Below are 19,786 nucleotides of genomic sequence, written 5' to 3'. Positions count from 1 at the left end.
CAATCGGGAAAAAGCTATATACTGTATGGGTTCAACTCTATAACATGCTGGAAAAGGCAAAACTGGGGAGACAGTAAAAAGCTCAGTGGTTGCCAGGAGGAGGGTGTAGGGGAAGTATGACTAGGCAGAGCACAGAGGAATGAAAGTATTCTGTATGATATTATAATGATGGATATATGTCATTATACATTTGTACAAACTGATAGAATGTACAACACTAAAAGTGAACCCTAAGATAAACTGGAAGTGGGGAGATGTTGGTCAAAGGGTACAATGTTTTATCTAGTATGAATAAGATCTAGTCATCTAATGTACAGGAAGGCAGCTATAGTTAAATATTGTGTTGTATACTCGAAATTTGCTAAAATATAGATCCTAAGTGTTTTCACCACCCATGAAGAAGTGGTGACTGGGGACACCTTGGTAACTCAATTGGTTAAGTGTCCGACTCTTTTTTTTTTTTTTTCCAGCTCTTAATATCAGCTCAGGTCATGATCTCAGTGTCATGAGATTGAGCCACATGTTGGGCTCTGCACTCAGTGGGGAGTATGCTTGGGATTCTCTCTCTCCCTCTGCCCCTCCCCCCACTCATGCACACTCTCTCTCAAATACATAAATCTTAAAAAAAAAAAAAGAAGTGGTGACTACATGAGGTGATGGATGACATTCTTGATAACAAATGTACCATTAGATATTGATAATGGGAGAGGTTATGAATGTGTGGAGGCAGGGGATATGTAAGAAATCTCTACTTTCCTCTACATTTTTTGTAAAGCTACCACTACTAAAAAAAATAAGTCTTTGAAAAAAGATAAGATAACTGATGAAATCAAAAGTTAGTTCTTGGAAAGATCAACAAAATTGACAAACCTTTAGATAGATGGACTGAGACAAAAAGAGGGTAGACTCAAATTACTACAATCAAAAATGAAAGTGAGGACATTATTACCAATTCTACAGAAATAAAAAGAATTATAAGACAATACCATGAACAGCTGTATACCAGTAAAGTGGATAACCTAGATGAAATGGATAAATTCCTAGAAACATAAAAAACCTACAACACTGGATCATGAAGAAACACAAAACCTGAATACACCTATGACTCATAAGGACCTTGAATCAGTCATCAAAAATTTCCCAACAGAGTAAAAAGCCCTGGACCTTATGGCTTCACTGGTAAATTCAACCAAACATCTAAAGAAGAAAAAACACAAATCACCCTCAAAGTTTTCCCCAAAAGTGAAGAGGAGGGAATACTTCCTAACTTATTCTGTAAGGCCAGCATTGCATTAATAACAAAGACACACAAAGACACTAAAAGAAAAGGAAACTACTGACTAGTATTTCTTACACATTGATGCACAAATACTCAACAACATACTAGTACACTGGATTTAGCAATATATTAAAAGAATTGCACATTGTGACCAAGAGGGATTTATTCCTGGAATGCAAGGATGGTTCAGCATATGAAAATCAGTCAACCCCACAGTAATGTAATGAAGGATAGATATTGTATGATTATCTTAATAAATGCAAAAAAAGTATATAACAACATTCAGTACCCTTTCATGATAAAACACTCAACAAACTAGGAATAGATGGGAGTTACCTCAAGATAATAAACCATATATGAAAAACTCACAGTTGATAATCATTCTCAATGGTGAAAGATTGAAAGCTTTTACTCTAATATCAGGAACAATGCAAGGATGCCTACTCTCTCCACTTCTATTCAGTGTAATACTGGAAGTACTAGTTAGAGCAGTTAAGCAAGAAAAAGAAACAAAAGGCATCCAAACTGGACTGGAGGAAGTAAAATTATCCCTCTGCATAGATGATTGAAAACCTCAAAGATGCCACACAAAAAATATTGCTAGAATAAATGAGCTCAGCAAAGTTTACAGAGTGAACACAAAAATAAGTTGCATTTTTATCACTAACAATGAACAATATGAAAAGGAATTCAAGAAAACAATTCCATTTACAGTAGCATCAAAAAGAATAAAATACTTAGGAATTAACTAAGGAAGTGAAAGACTTTTACACTGAAAAGTAGGAAACAATGATGAAATAAAGAAGACACAATGGGGCGCCTGGGTGGCTCAGTCAGTTAAGCGTCTGCCTTCTGCTCAGGTCATGATCCTGGAGTCCTGGGATTGAGCCCCGCATCAGACTTCCTGCTCAGTGGAGAGCCTGCTTCTCCCTCTGCCTGCCACTTTGCCTACTTGTGCACTCTCTCAGTGTGTGTGTGTGTGTGTGTGTCAAATAAATAAAATTTTTTAAAAAAATTAAAGAAGACACAAATAAATGGAAAGACATCCTATGTTTATGGATTAGAAGACTTAAGATTAAGATGTCAGTACTACCCAAAATGGTCTACAGATTTAATGCAATCCCCATCAAAATCCTAAAAAAATTTTTTGCAAAAATAGAAAAATCCACTCTAAAATTCATATGGACTCTCAGGGTACCCTGAATAGCCAAACAATCTTGAAAAAGAATAATTTTGGAGGGCTCACACTTCTTGATTTCAAAACTTACTACAAAGCTACAGTAATCAATGTGGTTCTGATGTAAAGACAGACATATAGAGCAATGGTATTGAATAGAGAGCCCAGATATAAACCCTTGCATATATGGTCAAATGATTTTCAGCAAGGGTGCCAAGTCCATATAGTGGAGACAGTACAGTCTTTTCAACAAATAGTTCTGGAAAAACTGAATATCAACTTGCAGAATAACAGAATTAGATCCTTTCCTAGCACCTGTACAAAATTAATTCAGAATGGATCAAAGACATGAATCTATGAGCTAAAACCATAAAACTCTTAGAAGAGAATATAGGGTAGAAGCTTTACAAGTTTGGATTTGAGAGTGAATTCTTGGATATAAAACCAAAGGTACAAGTAACAAAGAAACAATAGACAAATTGGACTTCATGAAAATTATAAAACTTATATGCATGAAAGGACTTGTGAAAGGAAACAACAGAGTGAAAAGGCAACCTACATAATAGAAGATATTTCCCAGTTATATATCTGATGAGGGGGCTGATATTCAGAATACATAGAGAACTCCTAAAACTCAACAACAAAAAGCAAATGAACAAAGGACTTGAATAGACATTTCACCAAAGAAAATACATGAATGACCAATAAGCACATGAAAAGATGCTCAAAATCACTAATCATTAGAGAAATGCAAGTCAAAATCACAGTGAGATACCACTTCACATTCGTTAGGCTGGCTGCTATTGAAGGAGGAAGAAAGGAAGATAAAGAAAATGCCAAGTGTTGGTGAGGATGTGGAGAAATTGAGACTCTTGTGCACCGTTGGTGGGACTGTAAATGGTGCAACCACTGTGGAAAACACTATAGATATTCCTCAAAAAGTTTTAAAATAAAATTACTATATAATCCAGCAATTTCACTTCTGGATGTGTACCCAAAAGACTTGAAAGCAGAATCTTAAAAGAGATATTTGTACACTCACATTTATAGCAGCATTATTCACAATAGCTAAAACATGGAAGCAACTCATGTGTCCATCAACAGATGAATGGATAAACAAAATGTGGTATGTACATACAATGGAATATTGTTTAGTTTTAAAAAGCAAGAAAATTCTGACATATATAACATGGGTGACCTTGTGGATATTGTGCTAAGTGAAATAAGCCAGTCACAAAATGATAAATATGTATGATTCCACTTAAATAAGGTACCTAGAGTCGTCAGAATCATAGAGACAGAAAGTAGAATTGTTGCCAGGGGCTGTGGGAAGGGGGAAGCGGGGAGTTATTGTTCAATAGGTATAGAGTTTCGGTTCTGCAAGGTGAAAGTGTTCTGGAGATGGACAGTGGTGATGGTTGCACAACAATAGGAATATACTTAATACCGCTGAACTGTGCATTTAAAAATGGTTAAAATGGTAAATACTAAATTATGTGTATTTTACCATAATACAAATGTTTTGGGAGTGCCTGGGTGGCTCAGTCGGTTAAACATCCGACTCTTGATTTTTGACTCAGGAAGTGATCTCAGTGTCATGAGATTGAGCCCCATGTTGGGCTCCATGCTGGGTGTGGAGCCTGCTTACGAGTCTCCCTCTGCCCTTCCCCACCCCTGCCCCCACTCACGCTCATTCTCTCTCTCTCTTTCCAAAAAAAAAAAGAAAAAAAAATTAAAGGGGCTCCCAAGTGGCTCAGTCAGTTAAGTGTCTGTTTTTGGCTCAGGTCATGATGCTGGGGTCCTGGGATTGAGCCCCACATCGGGCTCCCTGCTCAGCAGGGAGTCTGCTTCTCCCTCTGCCCCTCCCCTAGCTCGTGCTCTCTCTTTCTCTCTCTCTCCCTCCCCCTCTCCCTCCCCTTCTCACTCTCACTCTCACTCTTGCTCTCTTTCAAATAAATAAATCTTAAAAAGAAATTGTTATTTAGGACCCCAAAGAATTTTTATGTGAGTTATACCTATTGATATATATATAATATTAGAAACTAAAAGTGAGAAAATTTAAAAATGCATTGATTCATTTAAAATAATAAACCATTGGGACGCCTGGGTGGCTTAGTTGTTAAGCATCTGCCTTCGGCTCGGGTCGTGATCCCAGGGTCCTGGGATCGAGTCCCACATCGGGCTCCTTGCTCAGTGGGGAGCCTGCTTCTCCCTCTCCCTCTACTGCTCCCCCTGCTTGTGCTCTCTCTCTCTCTCTGACAAATAAATAAATAAAAATCTTTAAAAAAAAATAAAAAAAATAAAATAATAAACCATTACATTTTTTAAGATAAACATTTTTTTATGAAAAATGACTATATTTTCCAAAGCAAAAACAATTTAGTAAAAAGAATGAAATTTTTACCATACTCTAATGCCTGGCTTAGTAGAAGATAGTTTTGGTATTTAATCTGTTGTAAGTATGCTATTTGGTTGAAGTATATGGACAGAATCTGACCTCACATATTTTATAGTTAGGAGAATAAAAAGAATTTTAATGGACTTTTTAAATCATTGTGGATTGTCTTCTTTGATACTACACCAAAATTCACAAGTGATATTTGCCATATGGAATCTGAAATCATACCTTGGTTTATCTTGCATTTTGAAATGGATATTTTTTTGATGCATGGTTTTGTAACATCATTGTTCATTGGAAAATATTGATGCCCCAGGTCATGCAGATCTTCCAAATGTTGTCATATTTGATTACACATATAACAAGAGTAACACTTGTTAATATTACCACCAGTCTTTTCATACAGTTCCTTAAGTTCATCCTTTTCTCTACTGCTGTTGTATGTGGGCCTATTTCTACCCTCTCTATTCTACATAATTATTAGATATATTTGGTCTTGGTTCTGATATCCTACTTTATAATTATGCTTTCTACTTTTCTTTTAAATTTTTCGCACTGTATGAGTTCTGCCTTCTTTATCTATTTGTGATTCTTCTGGTAATTTGGGAGCTTGGTTATTGATTTATTGTTGGAACATCCCCATATATTGCAGGTCAGGGTTACATTATGTCTCCTACTTCAGGCTGAAAAACGGTTTACTTTTGTTTCTCATTGTCCTTGTTACCTTTAGGTGATTTTCAGATTGAGTGGGGAAATCACCATCTTTATTACTTCATCATTTTAATACCAGCAATTCCAATATGCTTAAACTTTTTTTGCTGTAAAACAGAAATGAATGTGAAATATATACAGAAGACTACATAAAACATAATAGGCAGCTTAAGAAAATTAAGTGAACATCTGTGTAAACACCAGAAGAATTAGATCTTTGAAATCACTCCAGAAGTTTTAAGTACAAATCCTTAAACAACATAGTTTAGGTTTGCCTGGTTTTTCATTTTATGTAAATGGAATCATATGGTATGTATATGTGATTTTGTACCTGTTTTCTTTTGTTCAATAGTATGTTTTAGGATTCAATGTGTTTTGTATTTCTCTCAATCGCTCTCCCTTCCTCCCTTCCTCTCTCTTTCTGTCTCTGTCTCTCTTTCTCTCTGTGTGTGTGAAGTATTTCACTGTCAGAATAGACCACAATTATAAAATCTATTGCTAATGAACATTTGGATTATTTTCAGATCTGGGAAATTGTAAACAGTGCGTCTGTGAACATTTTTGAACATGTATTCTATCTTGTGTAAGCATCAATTTCTGTAGGTTATAAACCTAGGATTCCTGGGTCATAGCATATGCACATCTTCAGATTTACCATAATAGATGATGCCAGAGTTTTCCCATCAGCTCTGTATAAGCTCCCTTTGCTCCACATCCTTGTCAACACTTGGTATTTTTAATTTCATTAAAATTTTAATTTCATTTTAATTAAAAGAGTTTTTAATTTTAGCCTTTCTGGGGAGAAGTGTGTAGTAGTGCCTTGTACAGTTCTCTGAATACTAATGTGATAGAGCAAATTTTCATTCTGATTATAGGCCCTGTGTGTGTGTGTATTAAATAATTTGGCACTAGGTTACTTAGCTTTATAGAAGGGCAGGAAATACAGTATGTTGGCATTAGAGCATCAGGTCTGTAGTGCCATAATTCAGCTCCCCATGAACTATTCATTTGTAAGATGGGTAAGTGTGGATCACTATGGTTTATAAGATACACACTCTTCTAATAGTCTGTACCTATAACTGTTAGATCCCTCAAGGGACACATTTGATTACAAGAATCACACAGGGAAGCTGTGGCCTTTGTATTTCAGTAGGCATTTATAGTTTATTGACAAGCTTCCAAGTCTAGATGCAGTCCCCCGAACTAGGGTCATTTTTACAATAAATAATGTTGCCTGGTAACAAACTTGACCTTTCACATTAATCTAATCCAATATATTTCCGTGGGAATGTTGCTAGAAGGTAAACTCGAGGTCATTTCCTCATGAAAGTCTTAGGTCTTTAGGTTAACCCTTTCTCTCTGGAAATAATTGTTATCTTTATAATTGTGTCTTCTAATCCATGGATATGGTATATTTCTCCCTCTCTTTAAGACTCCTTTATTTTCTCACAGTAAAGTTTGATAGTTTTTTAATAACACTTATGTGCATTATTTGTAGATTTATTTCTTGGTATTTGTTTTTTATGCCACCGTGAATGGTGTTAAAAATTTAAATTTCTAACTGCTTTGCTGGTGTATAGGAATGCAGTTGGTTTTGTACACTGCTTTTTTTGTATCCACCCATTTTCTTAAATTCTCATATTCATTCTAATAAATTACCTGTAGATTCTTTTGGTTTTCTATGTACTTCATTATATCATTTGCAAATAATGTCAGTTTTATAATTTTGATTCTTTTCCAGTTATTTACAACCTTATATCTTTTTCTGGCCTTATGAAACTAGCTAGACCTCCATTACAATGTTGAATAAAAGTGGTAGATTCTCAGTCTCAAGGGGAAAACTTTAAATATTTTACCATTGAGATATTTGCTGAAGATTTTACAAGTTAAGAAATCTTGTTACTACTACTTTGCTAAGACTATTTATTTCATATTTTTAAAAGATTTTATTTACTTGTCAGAGAGAGAGAGTATGTGCACAAGCAGGGGGAGCAGCAGACAGAGGGAGAAGCAGGCTCCCTGCTGAGCAGGGAGCCCAACATGGGACTCGATCCCAGGACCCTGGGATCATGACCTGAGCCGAAGGCAGACACTCAACCAACTGAACCACCCAGGCATCTCGCCAGGACTATTTTATAGAATATAAATGGATATTGCATTTTATTAGATGTTTCTGTATATCTGTTTAGATGATTATATCTACATATTTTCCCCTATAATCTGTTAATTTGGCAAATTACCTCAATAGATTTGCTAATGTTAAGTCAAACGTGCCTTTCTTGGTAAGTGTCCAATTTGTTCAATTTATAAATTGCTAGGTTCAGTATGCTAATAATTTTATTAGCACTTTTGCTTCTATATTCATGACAAGTTTTTTTTCCTGTAATTTTGCCTTTTTCTATTGAGTTTTGGTATCACAGTTTGCAAGGATCATGAAATGAGTTGGGGAATAAACTAATTTTTCCTATTCCCCGGGAAAATTTGTGTAATGTTGGAGATACTTATTCCTCGAATGTTTGGTGGAACTGGTCAATAAAGCCAACTGGAATTTTGTTTATAGGAAGGTTTTTTGGTTTTTGTTATTTTATTAGTTTCAGAGGTAGAATTTAGTGATTCATCGGTTGCATATAACACCCAGTGCTCATTACATCAAGTGCCTTCCTTAATGCCCATCACCCTATAGGAAGGTTTTTAATTACAGATTCAAATTTTTATAGATATGGAACTATCCAGGCTTTTTGTTTTTTCAAGCCATACTTTCCTGGGAATTTGCTTTCCTGTTTTTTTCTTTGTCAGTCATATCAGAGGTTTAATTGATTTTGTCATTTCAAAGAAGCAGCTTTTGGCTTTATTGATCCTTCTTATTGTAAGCATATTTCCAATTTCACTATTTTTTGTTCTCATTTTTATTTATTTTTTCTACTTTTGAGGGTTGAGGGGTGCATATTGCTATTTGGGGGTCTACTATAAGTGCAGCTCTGCATCTCAGTTCACTCTTCCAGAACAGCCATTATAAAAGCATCCCTGAGAGCTTTGCCCACTCTCTAGTTTTCTACTCTTTCCACGGTCTAGGCTTGAGGATAGTTGTTTGATGTATCTTAGAAACTTTTCTAAACATTTTGTTCAGCTTTTTAAAAATTGTGTTCAGATGGTGGTCCTGCTTTAATGTAAGCAGAAGTTCCTCTTAGTATTATTTTAATTACAGGATGATCTTCCTGATTGTCTAAATAGCAAAATAACATAACTTTACTATGAGAATAAAATGAAATTATTTAAATGAAAACACTCTGAAAAAGAATAAACACTACAGATAAAAATATTCTTATTTTCACCACTGCTCTTGTTTTGAGCTCACCAAATATTAAGATTTATCCACGGTTTCCTCAGTTGTTTTCAAAAATTTGTAATAATTGGGGGTGCCTGGGTGGCTCAGTCGGTTGAGCATCTGACTCTTGGTTTCAGCTCAGTTCATGATCTCATGGGTCATGAGATCAAGCCCTGCATGGTTCCCGGCTCAGCAGGAAGTCAGCTTGAAGATTCTCTCCTGCTGCCCCTCCCCCTACTTGTACTCTCCCTCTCTCTCTCACTCTTTCTCTCAAATAAATAAATTTTTAAAAATTTGTAATAATTGGGGGAAGGCTCCCAGAATCAGCAGTAGGGAGACCAAAATGTTCTACAATTTTAGCAATGGTAATGTATATTTCACTGCTCTGGACTTACATAGTTCTAGTTCTAGTTCCAACCAATAATCTAAAATCCAAAGAATGGATAAAGGGTTTTATTAACTAAATACTCCTAGAGTTTAAATTGTTTGCCTTAATTGCCTTTTTGGAATCAATTTAATATACATGGGACAGCCAGTCATCTAAGAAGTTGACTAAGGCAACTTCTCAAGAAATTTATAGTTTCTCCTGAGGTCCTAAAACTGCATTATCTTGAAATGTGAAATGCATGTTGCTTAAGAGCACAGGCTCTGGAGTGGGAACACCTTGATATAGATTCTCACTCCTTCACTTTCTAGCTATGTAACTTTAGTTTCCTCAACTGAAATTGGGAATAATAGCACTTATCTCAAAGGAGTTGTGAGATTAAATGAGCTAATCCATGTAAGGGTTTTAACATTGTCTGTGGGACATAGTAAGTGCTCAGAGTATATTTTATAGATTAATGAAAAATTAATAAGTTTTTGTGGATGGAAGAAATAATACATTGTAAGTAAAAATTCTAGATGAGAGTCAAAGGAATACTGAAAATCCTTAGTAATTGGAGTTGGAAAGAGATTTCATGTGCAAGATGACAACTGTACATAATCTTGAAGGTAGAGTGGAATTGTAGCAATTGTACGTGCGACAGAAAATACTCCAAAGTGTGGTGACAATCTGTATGATCAAGGACAGGAAGTGGGGGAGCTGGGGCTAGGGAGGAAAGCATAGTGATTCTAGAAAATGGTGAATCATCCTAGAGAGTAGATATGTTAAAAAAGATTTGGGGTTCTTTGTTCAAAAGTATTTTGACATCATTTTATATGTTTACGAGTCATGAGAGGCTTTGACCTGTGCTTTAAGAAGATTGTTGGTATGGCAATGAATCAGATAAGGGAGAATTTGGAAGAAGGAAGACCTATTAGAGAGATTTTGCAATAGCTAGGCAAAAGAAGATAGATTACAACAATAGGATCAAAATTTCCCATGGATTAACTAATAAAGGATGATAGGGGAAAGAAGAGGTCAAAGCTGATTCTGAGATTTAAAGTCTGGATAATTGGGACAATAGCAGTATCATTTGTAAACAGAGAGAGGATGAAGCAGGTTGTTAGGAAAGATTATAATTATGGTTTTGAACATATTGAGTTTGAATTTTATATGGCAGGAAGGACGGCCAGCTGGAAATGTCAACTTGAGATAGTTTGAACTATAAATGTATATTTGGGAATCATCTGCATGGAAGTGATAGTTGAAATCCTGGGAGTGAATCAGCTCAAAGTGTGGAAAGAGAAAACTATTTAGAGCAATACCTAGAGGGATATATATGTGCTTATATCAGTGGAAGAAGGGGAAAGAGCAAAGAGAAAACAACTATAGTGAGAGGGGTAGAGCAGAAAAAATGGAATTGCAGCTATTAAAATTTAGGAAATTTTGTAACAAGTTATTCGACAGGTTTTCTGAAAGCATTCCTATTGCCATTGATAGCAAGAGTGACTAAGTGGCCTTACTGTCTTTAATATGTAAAATACTATGTTAACAGAAAAAATGCATTAAAATTATCCATACTAGACAATAGAACTGTTAAGTGAAACAGTGGTTTCAAGTCCTATTTCCTCTGTACTGTCCGCACTTAAAACTAGCTCTATAATCATGAGGGTTAACATCAATTTGTAGTTCTTGGTTAAGCTGAGATTGGTGCAATTTCATCCATATAGTAGCTTGATTGAGAGAGAACTGGAAGAATCAGCTAGTTAATCAGTTAATCAAAATCAGTCAGATTCTGATTAATCTCACCATAATTATAATTAGATGCCTCTTAGAAATTTCCTCTCTTGGTGCATAAAAAAGATAACTGTAATATCTGTCCTTTACTTTCCCAGTATGTTAAATAAAGATGCCTTCTCATACATCCAGTCCCTGCAAAAATAAAGAGCTTTTAAAGAGTTGTTCCAACATCTGAAAGTTTGGTTCTACCATTAATGGTCAGATTTTGGTGTCTTCTTTTCTTTGGAAAGCACTATATTACAGTCGTTGAGAACTTTTTTCACCAAACCCATAGAAATAGATGCATTGCCAAGAATTCCGAGTGCCCCATTTTGCAGTAAAGTGTCAGGTCTATCTTCTAGTTAAAGTTTTGTTTTCAAAAGTATTTTTCACTAATCTTGAAGAAATTCATGGCCTTTGAAGTTTCCAGAAGACCCTCAAAAATAGGAGTTCAAGTGCTGGTAATTTATTGGTTGTAGTAATAATAATTGCAATTAACATTTACAGAGATGCTTCTATGTGCCGTACATTGTGCCAAGTATTTATTTAATAGTATTAATTGAGTGCCTGCTATGTGTCAGGATCTGTTCTGGATGCTTTGGATAAGGTAATAAACTAAACAAACTAAAACCTGTATCTTCATACCCCTTTTATTTGGTGAGAATGGACAAAATAATAAGCAGTAAGCATGACCAATAATCATATTTTGGTTATAACCAAAAAAAGTATATGAACGATAAGAAGATGGTAAGTACTATGGAAAAAAATAGAGCAAGGTAAGGTAGTCAGGAGTGTGGCGTTGAGGTTGAATGATAGAGATGAGTTGCATTATTAAATAGGGTAGTTAAAATAGGCATAATGAAGATGGTTGCATTGGAGTTAACCATGCAGATATCTGACAGGAGAGCAGGCAGATGGAACAGTCTGTACAACGGCGCTAAGGTGGGACCGTCTTGGGTATCTAAAGAACAGCAAAGAGGTTACTACAGTTCAATGTGATCAAGGGAGAGAGTGGTAATGAGCAATAATGGGCGGGAGGATGGTAAGGCAGTCCTGTTACTACAGTGACACCATGAGATTTACACCATTACAATCCACCTTTTGTAGATGAAGAAACAGAGACATAGAGAAGTAAAGTAACCTGCCACATCAGGAGCCAGCTATAGCAAGAAACAAGCAATTACATTCATTAATATCCTGAAGGCTCTGAACTTGTTTAACTGCTTATTTCTTTATGACCCTCTGCAAAATATTAGATGAAAGATCAGCTGTTCTGAAGTGGATGATTTATTGTACAATGGTTCTACCTCAGTCCTCTTTCTGTGCAACCAATATGACCATTTATAGGCCTTGTATTTTTATCAAGTTTCCTCAATTACAAATGACTTTTTCTTCAGTTACAAATGACTTATTTTTCTTTGGCAGTGCAGTAAGCATCCCTGTAAGATCTTTTTAATTCAAGGGTGTTATGTTAGGGTAAATCCAAAATTTAGTTTAGTTCTTCTAGGCTTTTCATATTGAGCCTTCTTACAAACAAGGGTATATTGATAATAATAATGACATGGTAAGCTACTCTAGATGGTGATAATGACTTTTGTACATGACCTATCTGTGTGCTACTGATAATTGGAATCAATCAGTGTAATGATAGTTGCAGATTATCTGGCCTATGTACTTCTTCTTCATACTTGGAATGAGTTAATGCCTTAATAATATAATTTGATAAAGAAAAGCATTTTATTAAAAACAATCCTTTAATAGGAAGTCTAAGGAAAAAAATGTGTTTGTGCCCAGTTCATTGATCTCCTACCTCATCCATAGACCATTCTCCACTCTACTTCCAGGTTAAGTGACTAGAACAATTTGAAAATCACAGTGGAAAGTCACCATTAGATGAAAAGATATTTAATAGTTCATTTTTATACATGTCAAATTGATGTGGTTAAAAGATCTATTATTTATTCTAAAGTAAATAGTTTATTACATTGGGAATTCCATTTTTACCTCCTTCTTCATATTAAGTAGAATTGATCCAAATTTATTGAATTTTATGGCCTGTGAATTTTTTAGCATTTACTTTGTATAGGTGATTACATAAAGAACAGCACTTTGTTGGGGCATCTGGATGGCTCAGTCGTTGGGCGTCTGCCTTCAGCTCAGGTCGTGATCCCAGAATCCTGGAATCGAGCCCCGCATCGGGCTCCCTGCTCAATGGGAAGCCTGCTTCTCCCTCTCCCATTCCTCCTGCTTGTGTTCCCTCTCTCACTATCAAATAAATAAATAAAATCTTTAAAAAAAAATAATAAAGGACAGCATTTTGCAAGATTCATGCTTGCTCAGTTTGTTAATCTGACAGTTAATAAAAATACAATAAAAAATAAGAAATTACATTTCTGGTGTTTCTTAGTAGTTTTTTCACGGGAGCAGTGAATGCATAATCATAATTACCTCAGGAGTTGATGATTTTAATTGTTTGGCACTAACATGTTTTTGTCAAGTGGGGGCATCATTGGTCTTTCTTAAGTAAGGTGTGTGGCAAGAATGGTTTGTTTGTTAAAGTTAAGTGATGGTAGGGGTAAATAATTATTCCCCTTTCGCCTTATTTTAGAGGGCCTCTATTTTATGTTTATAGTCAGCACTCTTAACTGATAGCACAATTTTTTTTTTTAAGATTTTTTATTTATTTGACAGAGAGAGAGACAGCGAGAGCAGGAACACAAGCAGGGGGAGTGGGAGAGGGAGAGGCAGGCTTCCCGGTGAGCAGAGAGCCCGATGCGGGGCTCGATTCCAGGACCCTGGGATCATGACCTGAGCAGAAGGCAGATGCTTAATGACTGAGCCACCCAGGCGCCCCTGGTAGCATAATTTAAAGTCCAGAAACATTTAGTAGTTTTCTTTATGGTTTTCAGTTGTACCAGCCTCTAAAGTTACCATCACAAAATGTGATTGTTACTCAGTAAAAGAAAGTGACGTGTTTTTAAGAATAATAAAAGTTTAAGATAAAAGTCTTATGTAGTTTTTGGGATTTTTTTTGTCATCATTAAGTATATTAACAAGGGGAAAAACAAAGAATATACTTAAGATTTAACACACACACACCTCTAACTGACCTACAAAAGTAGCTCTCAGTGATAATTCAAAAGAGCAAATCCAAATTACATACTGTTGTGTGCTGTTGTTACCAATGCCTGACTGCTGCTAATAACTCTAGATCTGTTTTACCATCATTAAATTTATATAAGAAATGTCTGAGTATGATTATCACTGTGCTATCTAAAATGCATAATCACTGCATTTTAAAAAAACTAGGATTTTTGATCTTTCCCCTGCTAACAATTTGTGCTACAGTTAGACTTCAAAATACATTATTTTTAATCCAGTCAAAAAGGAACTATATTTGTACATGATTATATTTGGGGAAAATTTCTTAGGGTGTAAGAGTTACACAGATATTCAGACTTAAGTATTTAAATACTTTAATATAATGTTTCCATCAGTATAGCTCTTGGCTTGTTCTTATGTATGAGTTTAAAATCTTGCATATCTACGTTCTTGTCAGGCAAATGCCATAGGCTAAAACTGAAGATAATAACTTAAGATTCATGTCTCCTTCTTGGAGGTTATAGTTGTCTTGAATTGACAGTTTTGAAGGACCTAAACTGACATCAAAGGGTTTAAATAATCTAGTTAGGTCAATTAATGTTAATTTTCATCTTCCATTAAATTATTTTAATGTTTTCCTCTTTTCCTTTTTTCTAGCCAAGTCCTATACCAAGTCCTGTTTTGGGGCGAAAGCCAAATGCTAGTCAGTCATTGCTTGTATGGTGCAAAGAAGTTACAAAAAACTATCGGGGAGTGAAAATCACCAATTTTACTACATCGTGGAGAAATGGTTTATCTTTTTGTGCAATATTACACCACTTTAGACCAGATTTAATGTAAGTAGAAACATTTTCCATTCCCTATAAATATTTTGTAAATAATAGACAGTTTTTTTAAAAAAACAAATCATTCCTTTTTTTTTTTTAAGATTTTATTTATTTATTTGGCAGAAAGAGACACAGCGAGAGAAGGAACACAAGTAGGGGGAGTGGGAGAGGGAGAAGCAGGCCTCCCGCGCAGCAGGGAGCCCGATGCGGGGCTCCATCCCAGGACCCTGGGGTCATGACCTGAACCGAAGGCAGACACTTAACGACTGAGCCACCCAGGCGCCCCAAAAACAAATAATTTCTTAACATGTGTCCTGAAATAGTTGACTTTGTTTATTACCCATACTTTTGCTTTTTGAGAAAAGAAATGTGTGTCAGAAAGAAAAGTTCTCCCTTCTGAATGCCTAAAACCAATCTTTTCTCTTAAAAAAAAATTTTTTTTTTCTTCTTAATCTCATACAAAGAACTGACTTCAAATTATTATGAAAATTGTGTGGCTGTTAAAATGAGATGAGACAAATAAGCCAGTAGCTCTTTGTACATTGACAACAAGGGATTACCTCATGGTCAGTTTGGTTGTCAAGACTGGTCTCTGGTACCCTGCCTTAACTTCTCTTTTAGATGGAAAGCTTCAGGCAATGAAACATGTAACCACTATTTTTATTTATTTATTTATTTACTTATTTACTTATTTATTTATTTCCTTAATTTTCCACACTATTAGTTTTGTTGATTGAATTGCTATGAAATTGCTAGTTACTCTTTGGTATTATAGAATGTCAAAATTTTAGATTCAGTTTGTTTTAAAACAGCTGTTTTTATCAAATACTATATGTACCTACTGTGCCATTTTCTCCCTCAGTGACTACAAGTCTCTGAATCCTCAAGATATTAAAGAGAACAACAAAAAGGTAAGAATTGCCAAGGAAAAAAATACATAGTTTCAAATTTGGCTCCTCTGTGGCTTTTATTAATTTGGGGAAACTGAGGTTGTTTTTGAGGTCATAACTGCAACTCACAGAAGGTAGTCTGCTTCTTTGTAGTTCAAATAGGATGCATGGTTTACTCTAAGTTGTCATAGCCTTTAAAGATCACAAGTGCTGGACTAGCATCAGATTTTAATATGTGTATGGACTTCATTAACTGTTAAATATTTATTAAAGCATATAGTCAAGATTTAGCTTTTAAAAAGTGCACCCAAAGCTGTTATACCATAAATGATTATGAGTTTAGGAAAATCTATTGGGAAGGGGTGAGGGGAGGAGCCTAATGGGTATACAAGAAAGAATGCATATGTTCCTAGAAGCAGAAAGATATGAACATTGGGTTTTTTTTTTTTTCATTTTCTGGTAAACTCTACAGTTTTTCCACATAATTAATTAGCCAACTGAGGTCACAACTTCCCAGTTGGGGATATTGATCCTTTCAGCCTTCAGGGTAGCTGTGTGGGTCTAAGTTGCCAGAAGCTCTTGAGCCAGCTAACTGTGGCCACAGGCTAACTTAACTATTTATCCCAGTGCACAGTACAGTATTATAGTCATGTATGTGCACTGTGACATGAGAAAGGAGGGAAGCACTAATTCAATATATAGTAGGTACTCAATGTGTTTTATGTTGCATTGAATTCTTCAACTGAAAAGTTAATGAAATATGTTGTCTTAGAATAGGAGTTCTTAATCTGGGCGGTATGGATAGAATTCAGGTGGTTCTTGAACATGACTAGGAGGAAAATGTGTTTTATTTTCTTAATTCTTTAAGTGAAATTTAGTATTTCCTTCAGTTATGAATTTAGGCAACACACCAGTTTAACATTAGCCATTCCTGCGACTTTATCACCTTGAGAGTCTTAGATATCTTGATATTACATTGCAGTTTTAGTATCTTCAAATATCTTTTAAACTAATCACTTCTTCAAAATTACAGTTGTTAATACATTCATAAAAAGCACATGTATTGCTGTTTCTCAAATTCAGTTTTACTAATATTTTTCATAATTTTATTTTTCATATAATTGGTTTCTTTTGTAATCCTATGTATTTTATAAATATAGAGCATTGTTCTGAGAAGGGGTTCATTACCAAAAGGATTCAGGGAACAAAGTGATTAATAACCTCTGGTCAAGACTGAAAGTTTTCATTCTACTTTAAATTAGATAATTAAAACTACCAGTGTTAAAAAAAATCTGTAAAGGGAATCTTGATAGAAGTTCAATTAGCAGATGAGAATTTAAGTCAACAATTTTTTTTTTTTTACTTTTATTGCTCTCTGAACCCAAAAATTTGTATTGTCATTAAAAAACCCTTTTTCTTTACAAATGCATGATGCTGGCCTGGAGAAATTTTAAAACTGTCAGTTTTTTTAATTGAAATATGCCACCAAAAAAGGTAATCTTAAAATATCAGTATATTTTTCTTTATAGAAATCACATCTGTGGTGGGCATGCTACAGAGTAAGTCATTCTCATGAATTATCTCTTGTATAATTTTGGAGAGCTTGTGTCTATCAAAGTGAAATGCCTGTTTTGTCATCAGTTAAATTGTATCTTTAGATATGATAGTTCTATGCCTGCATTTCTTTTGCATTTGAATAAAATACGAAGTTAATTTAAATGCAGATAAAAGTGTAATAAAATAAACCATTATTATTTTTATAAAGTGAAGCTTTTTAAATTACTGTTTGAAATTTTGAAAGTGAAACATTGTTGATTGTACCCAGCTATGTATTTTTAAGAGTATGGAGATTTGCCTTAAGGCTTAGGTCATACTTCTGTACATTTTTTTTTCAGGAACTTGATAATGATGAGCATACCTTGGGTTTACGTATTACTATGTAGAAAAGAATATCCTATTAAAATTTTTTCTCAATTAGATCTTCCAGGGCAGATAATTATGGCTTTTTGAAAGGATTTTAATTTAGATGATCCTGTTCATTGCACAGTTGAAGAAATGTTTTACAGTCTTTCCTTTTCATCACTTTGCAACTTCCAACCTGATATCTACATTGAGTATCAGTTGCTACCTGCAGATTTATTTCCGGCTTCACACAGTTCTTCCCGATAACCCCATCTGCCCCTGGTGGGACTTAAGGGAGCACAAGAAACACTGCCTGTGTCTTAAGTTCCATGCAGATACGTAACATAACTGGCAATGACTCCTCCTTACCAATTAAATAACATCTAGGAATGAATAAGACAATTTTCTTTGAAAGACCTCTTCTTTTTCTCCACATACAAACAGCTAAAAAGACAGGTGATTGACCGCAGGAGAAGAGGTTAACCTATGGGAAAATTCCTTTATAAAGTCTTGACCTCACTTGCAAGAAACCCAGTTTGTTTTTAAATGTTTTTTTAGTGCAGTTAGTGTGCATAAAATGAATTGCTACATAAAGCAAAACATCAGCAGGAGATTCCCCACAAGGAAGCTAATCATTTTCCCAGATCTGTAAAAAGTGCTGAATAAAAAAGGTATTTACCTATGACATATGATCTTAACCAGTATGTCAGTGTTTTAGATAATTGGGAAATGTTTAGAATACTGCCTGTGGTGCTTTTCATGATGGTCTGCAATTGATGTCTGTCAATCAGGTTGTCAAGACACATGAGGAGGAAAATGACTTTAATTTTCCTAAAACACGTAAAATAACAAACAGGCCTAAACATGCACACCAACTGAGCCATTCTCTTGAGTAAATATTTTGAGGTACCTATATTATGAAACATAGTGCTGTGAAAATTGAAGAGGTTTTAATATTGCAATTTATTTTTCATTTTCTTTCTTACTTGTTCCGCAACATTTATTAAACTACAGGAAGAATATGAGACAAGGATTAAATTCAAAGGTAGAAATGCACTTCAACATGTAAGTGCAAAAGAGTAATTCCTTCTAAATTGTTACATAATTTCCTAACCTTTCTTTTAAGAAAAACTTTGAGTTATGAACCTACATCTGGGTTGTTACAAAGATAGACATTTTATATTCCAAAGTGAGAATACAACTAGGGGGTCCATACTTTTTCTGAGGGTATATCTGAACCTTTAACCATATTTTTAATGCTTCCTAGCAACACTGCTGTTTTAAAGGGTTAGTTCAGGATAGTAATAATTAATTGTAAATTGAGAAACAGCTTTGATTCTTCAAAACTAGTAAAACCTGATGTGCCAGTCATTTAAAGGCTAACAAAAATAATACAATGCAGCCTCACTTTCTCAACTAAGTTGTAGTACTCAAAACATTTCATTCTTTCCAAAATGGATGAAGTGAAAATGCAATCACTCTTCTCATTATGAAAATCAGTCTTAATTGGGCATTTAAAAAATGTTTCTATGTTTCTAGGCTTAAATAATTTAAGCACTTGCATTTTTATACCAGGTAATCTAGGATTAGGTCTTTGGGGATATGTAGCTATCCTTTTTCTTCACAAATCACTGTTTTATAGTTATATGAAACATGGTAAAGAGAGGTTGATAGGAATGATAAAACTCTAGATTATTATTTCTTTATACCTTAGTTCCTTATAAAAATTGATTCTCAAATTTTTTTTGTTTTAATTCTAACTTTTGCTTATTTTTCTTTATTGGAAAAGAGCATTTCAATTGTTACTAAATAAGAAACTTTTTTTTTTCTTGCACCTTCCCCACTTTTACAAATTTCTGATGTGGAATTTTGTTTTGTTCTTGTGGCAATAATGTCAGTAATGTAGTATGCCCTCCAACAACAACAAAATCTATTAAAATTTTGTGTTTTTTTAATGGTAACTAAACTTTATTTTGATAACTTTTTTATTGAAGTGTAATTGACATATAACATTGTATTAGCTATAGGTATA

The 19,786-nt window shown here is 34.7% G+C and overlaps 1 protein-coding gene across 12 annotated transcripts in view; it reads left to right on the top strand.

Moving 5' to 3' along the window:
• The window catches only part of EHBP1 (EH domain binding protein 1), a 366,839-nt gene that overhangs the window by 250,820 nt on the left and 96,233 nt on the right, over positions 1-19,786 (top strand). For 8 of the 12 annotated variants that reach the window (XM_027623542.1, XM_027623541.1, XM_027623544.1 and 5 more), the window contains 3 exons: positions 14,793-14,971; positions 15,825-15,873; positions 17,382-17,411. In XM_027623542.1, coding sequence (XP_027479343.1) covers positions 14,793-14,971; positions 15,825-15,873; positions 17,382-17,411 — 258 coding nt within the window. The remainder of the gene's footprint in view (positions 1-14,792; positions 14,972-15,824; positions 15,874-17,381; positions 17,412-19,786) is intronic. The other 4 variants (XM_027623546.1, XM_027623551.1, XM_027623549.1 and 1 more) reach the window with 1 other exon arrangement.

The sequence above is a fragment of the Zalophus californianus genome, chromosome 8 (assembly GCF_009762305.2).
Source record: "Zalophus californianus isolate mZalCal1 chromosome 8, mZalCal1.pri.v2, whole genome shotgun sequence".
In the NCBI taxonomy this organism is placed as follows: Eukaryota; Metazoa; Chordata; class Mammalia; order Carnivora; family Otariidae; genus Zalophus; species Zalophus californianus.
Note: the sequence above shows the minus strand (reverse complement) of the source record. Positions and strands in the feature narration are given on the sequence as shown.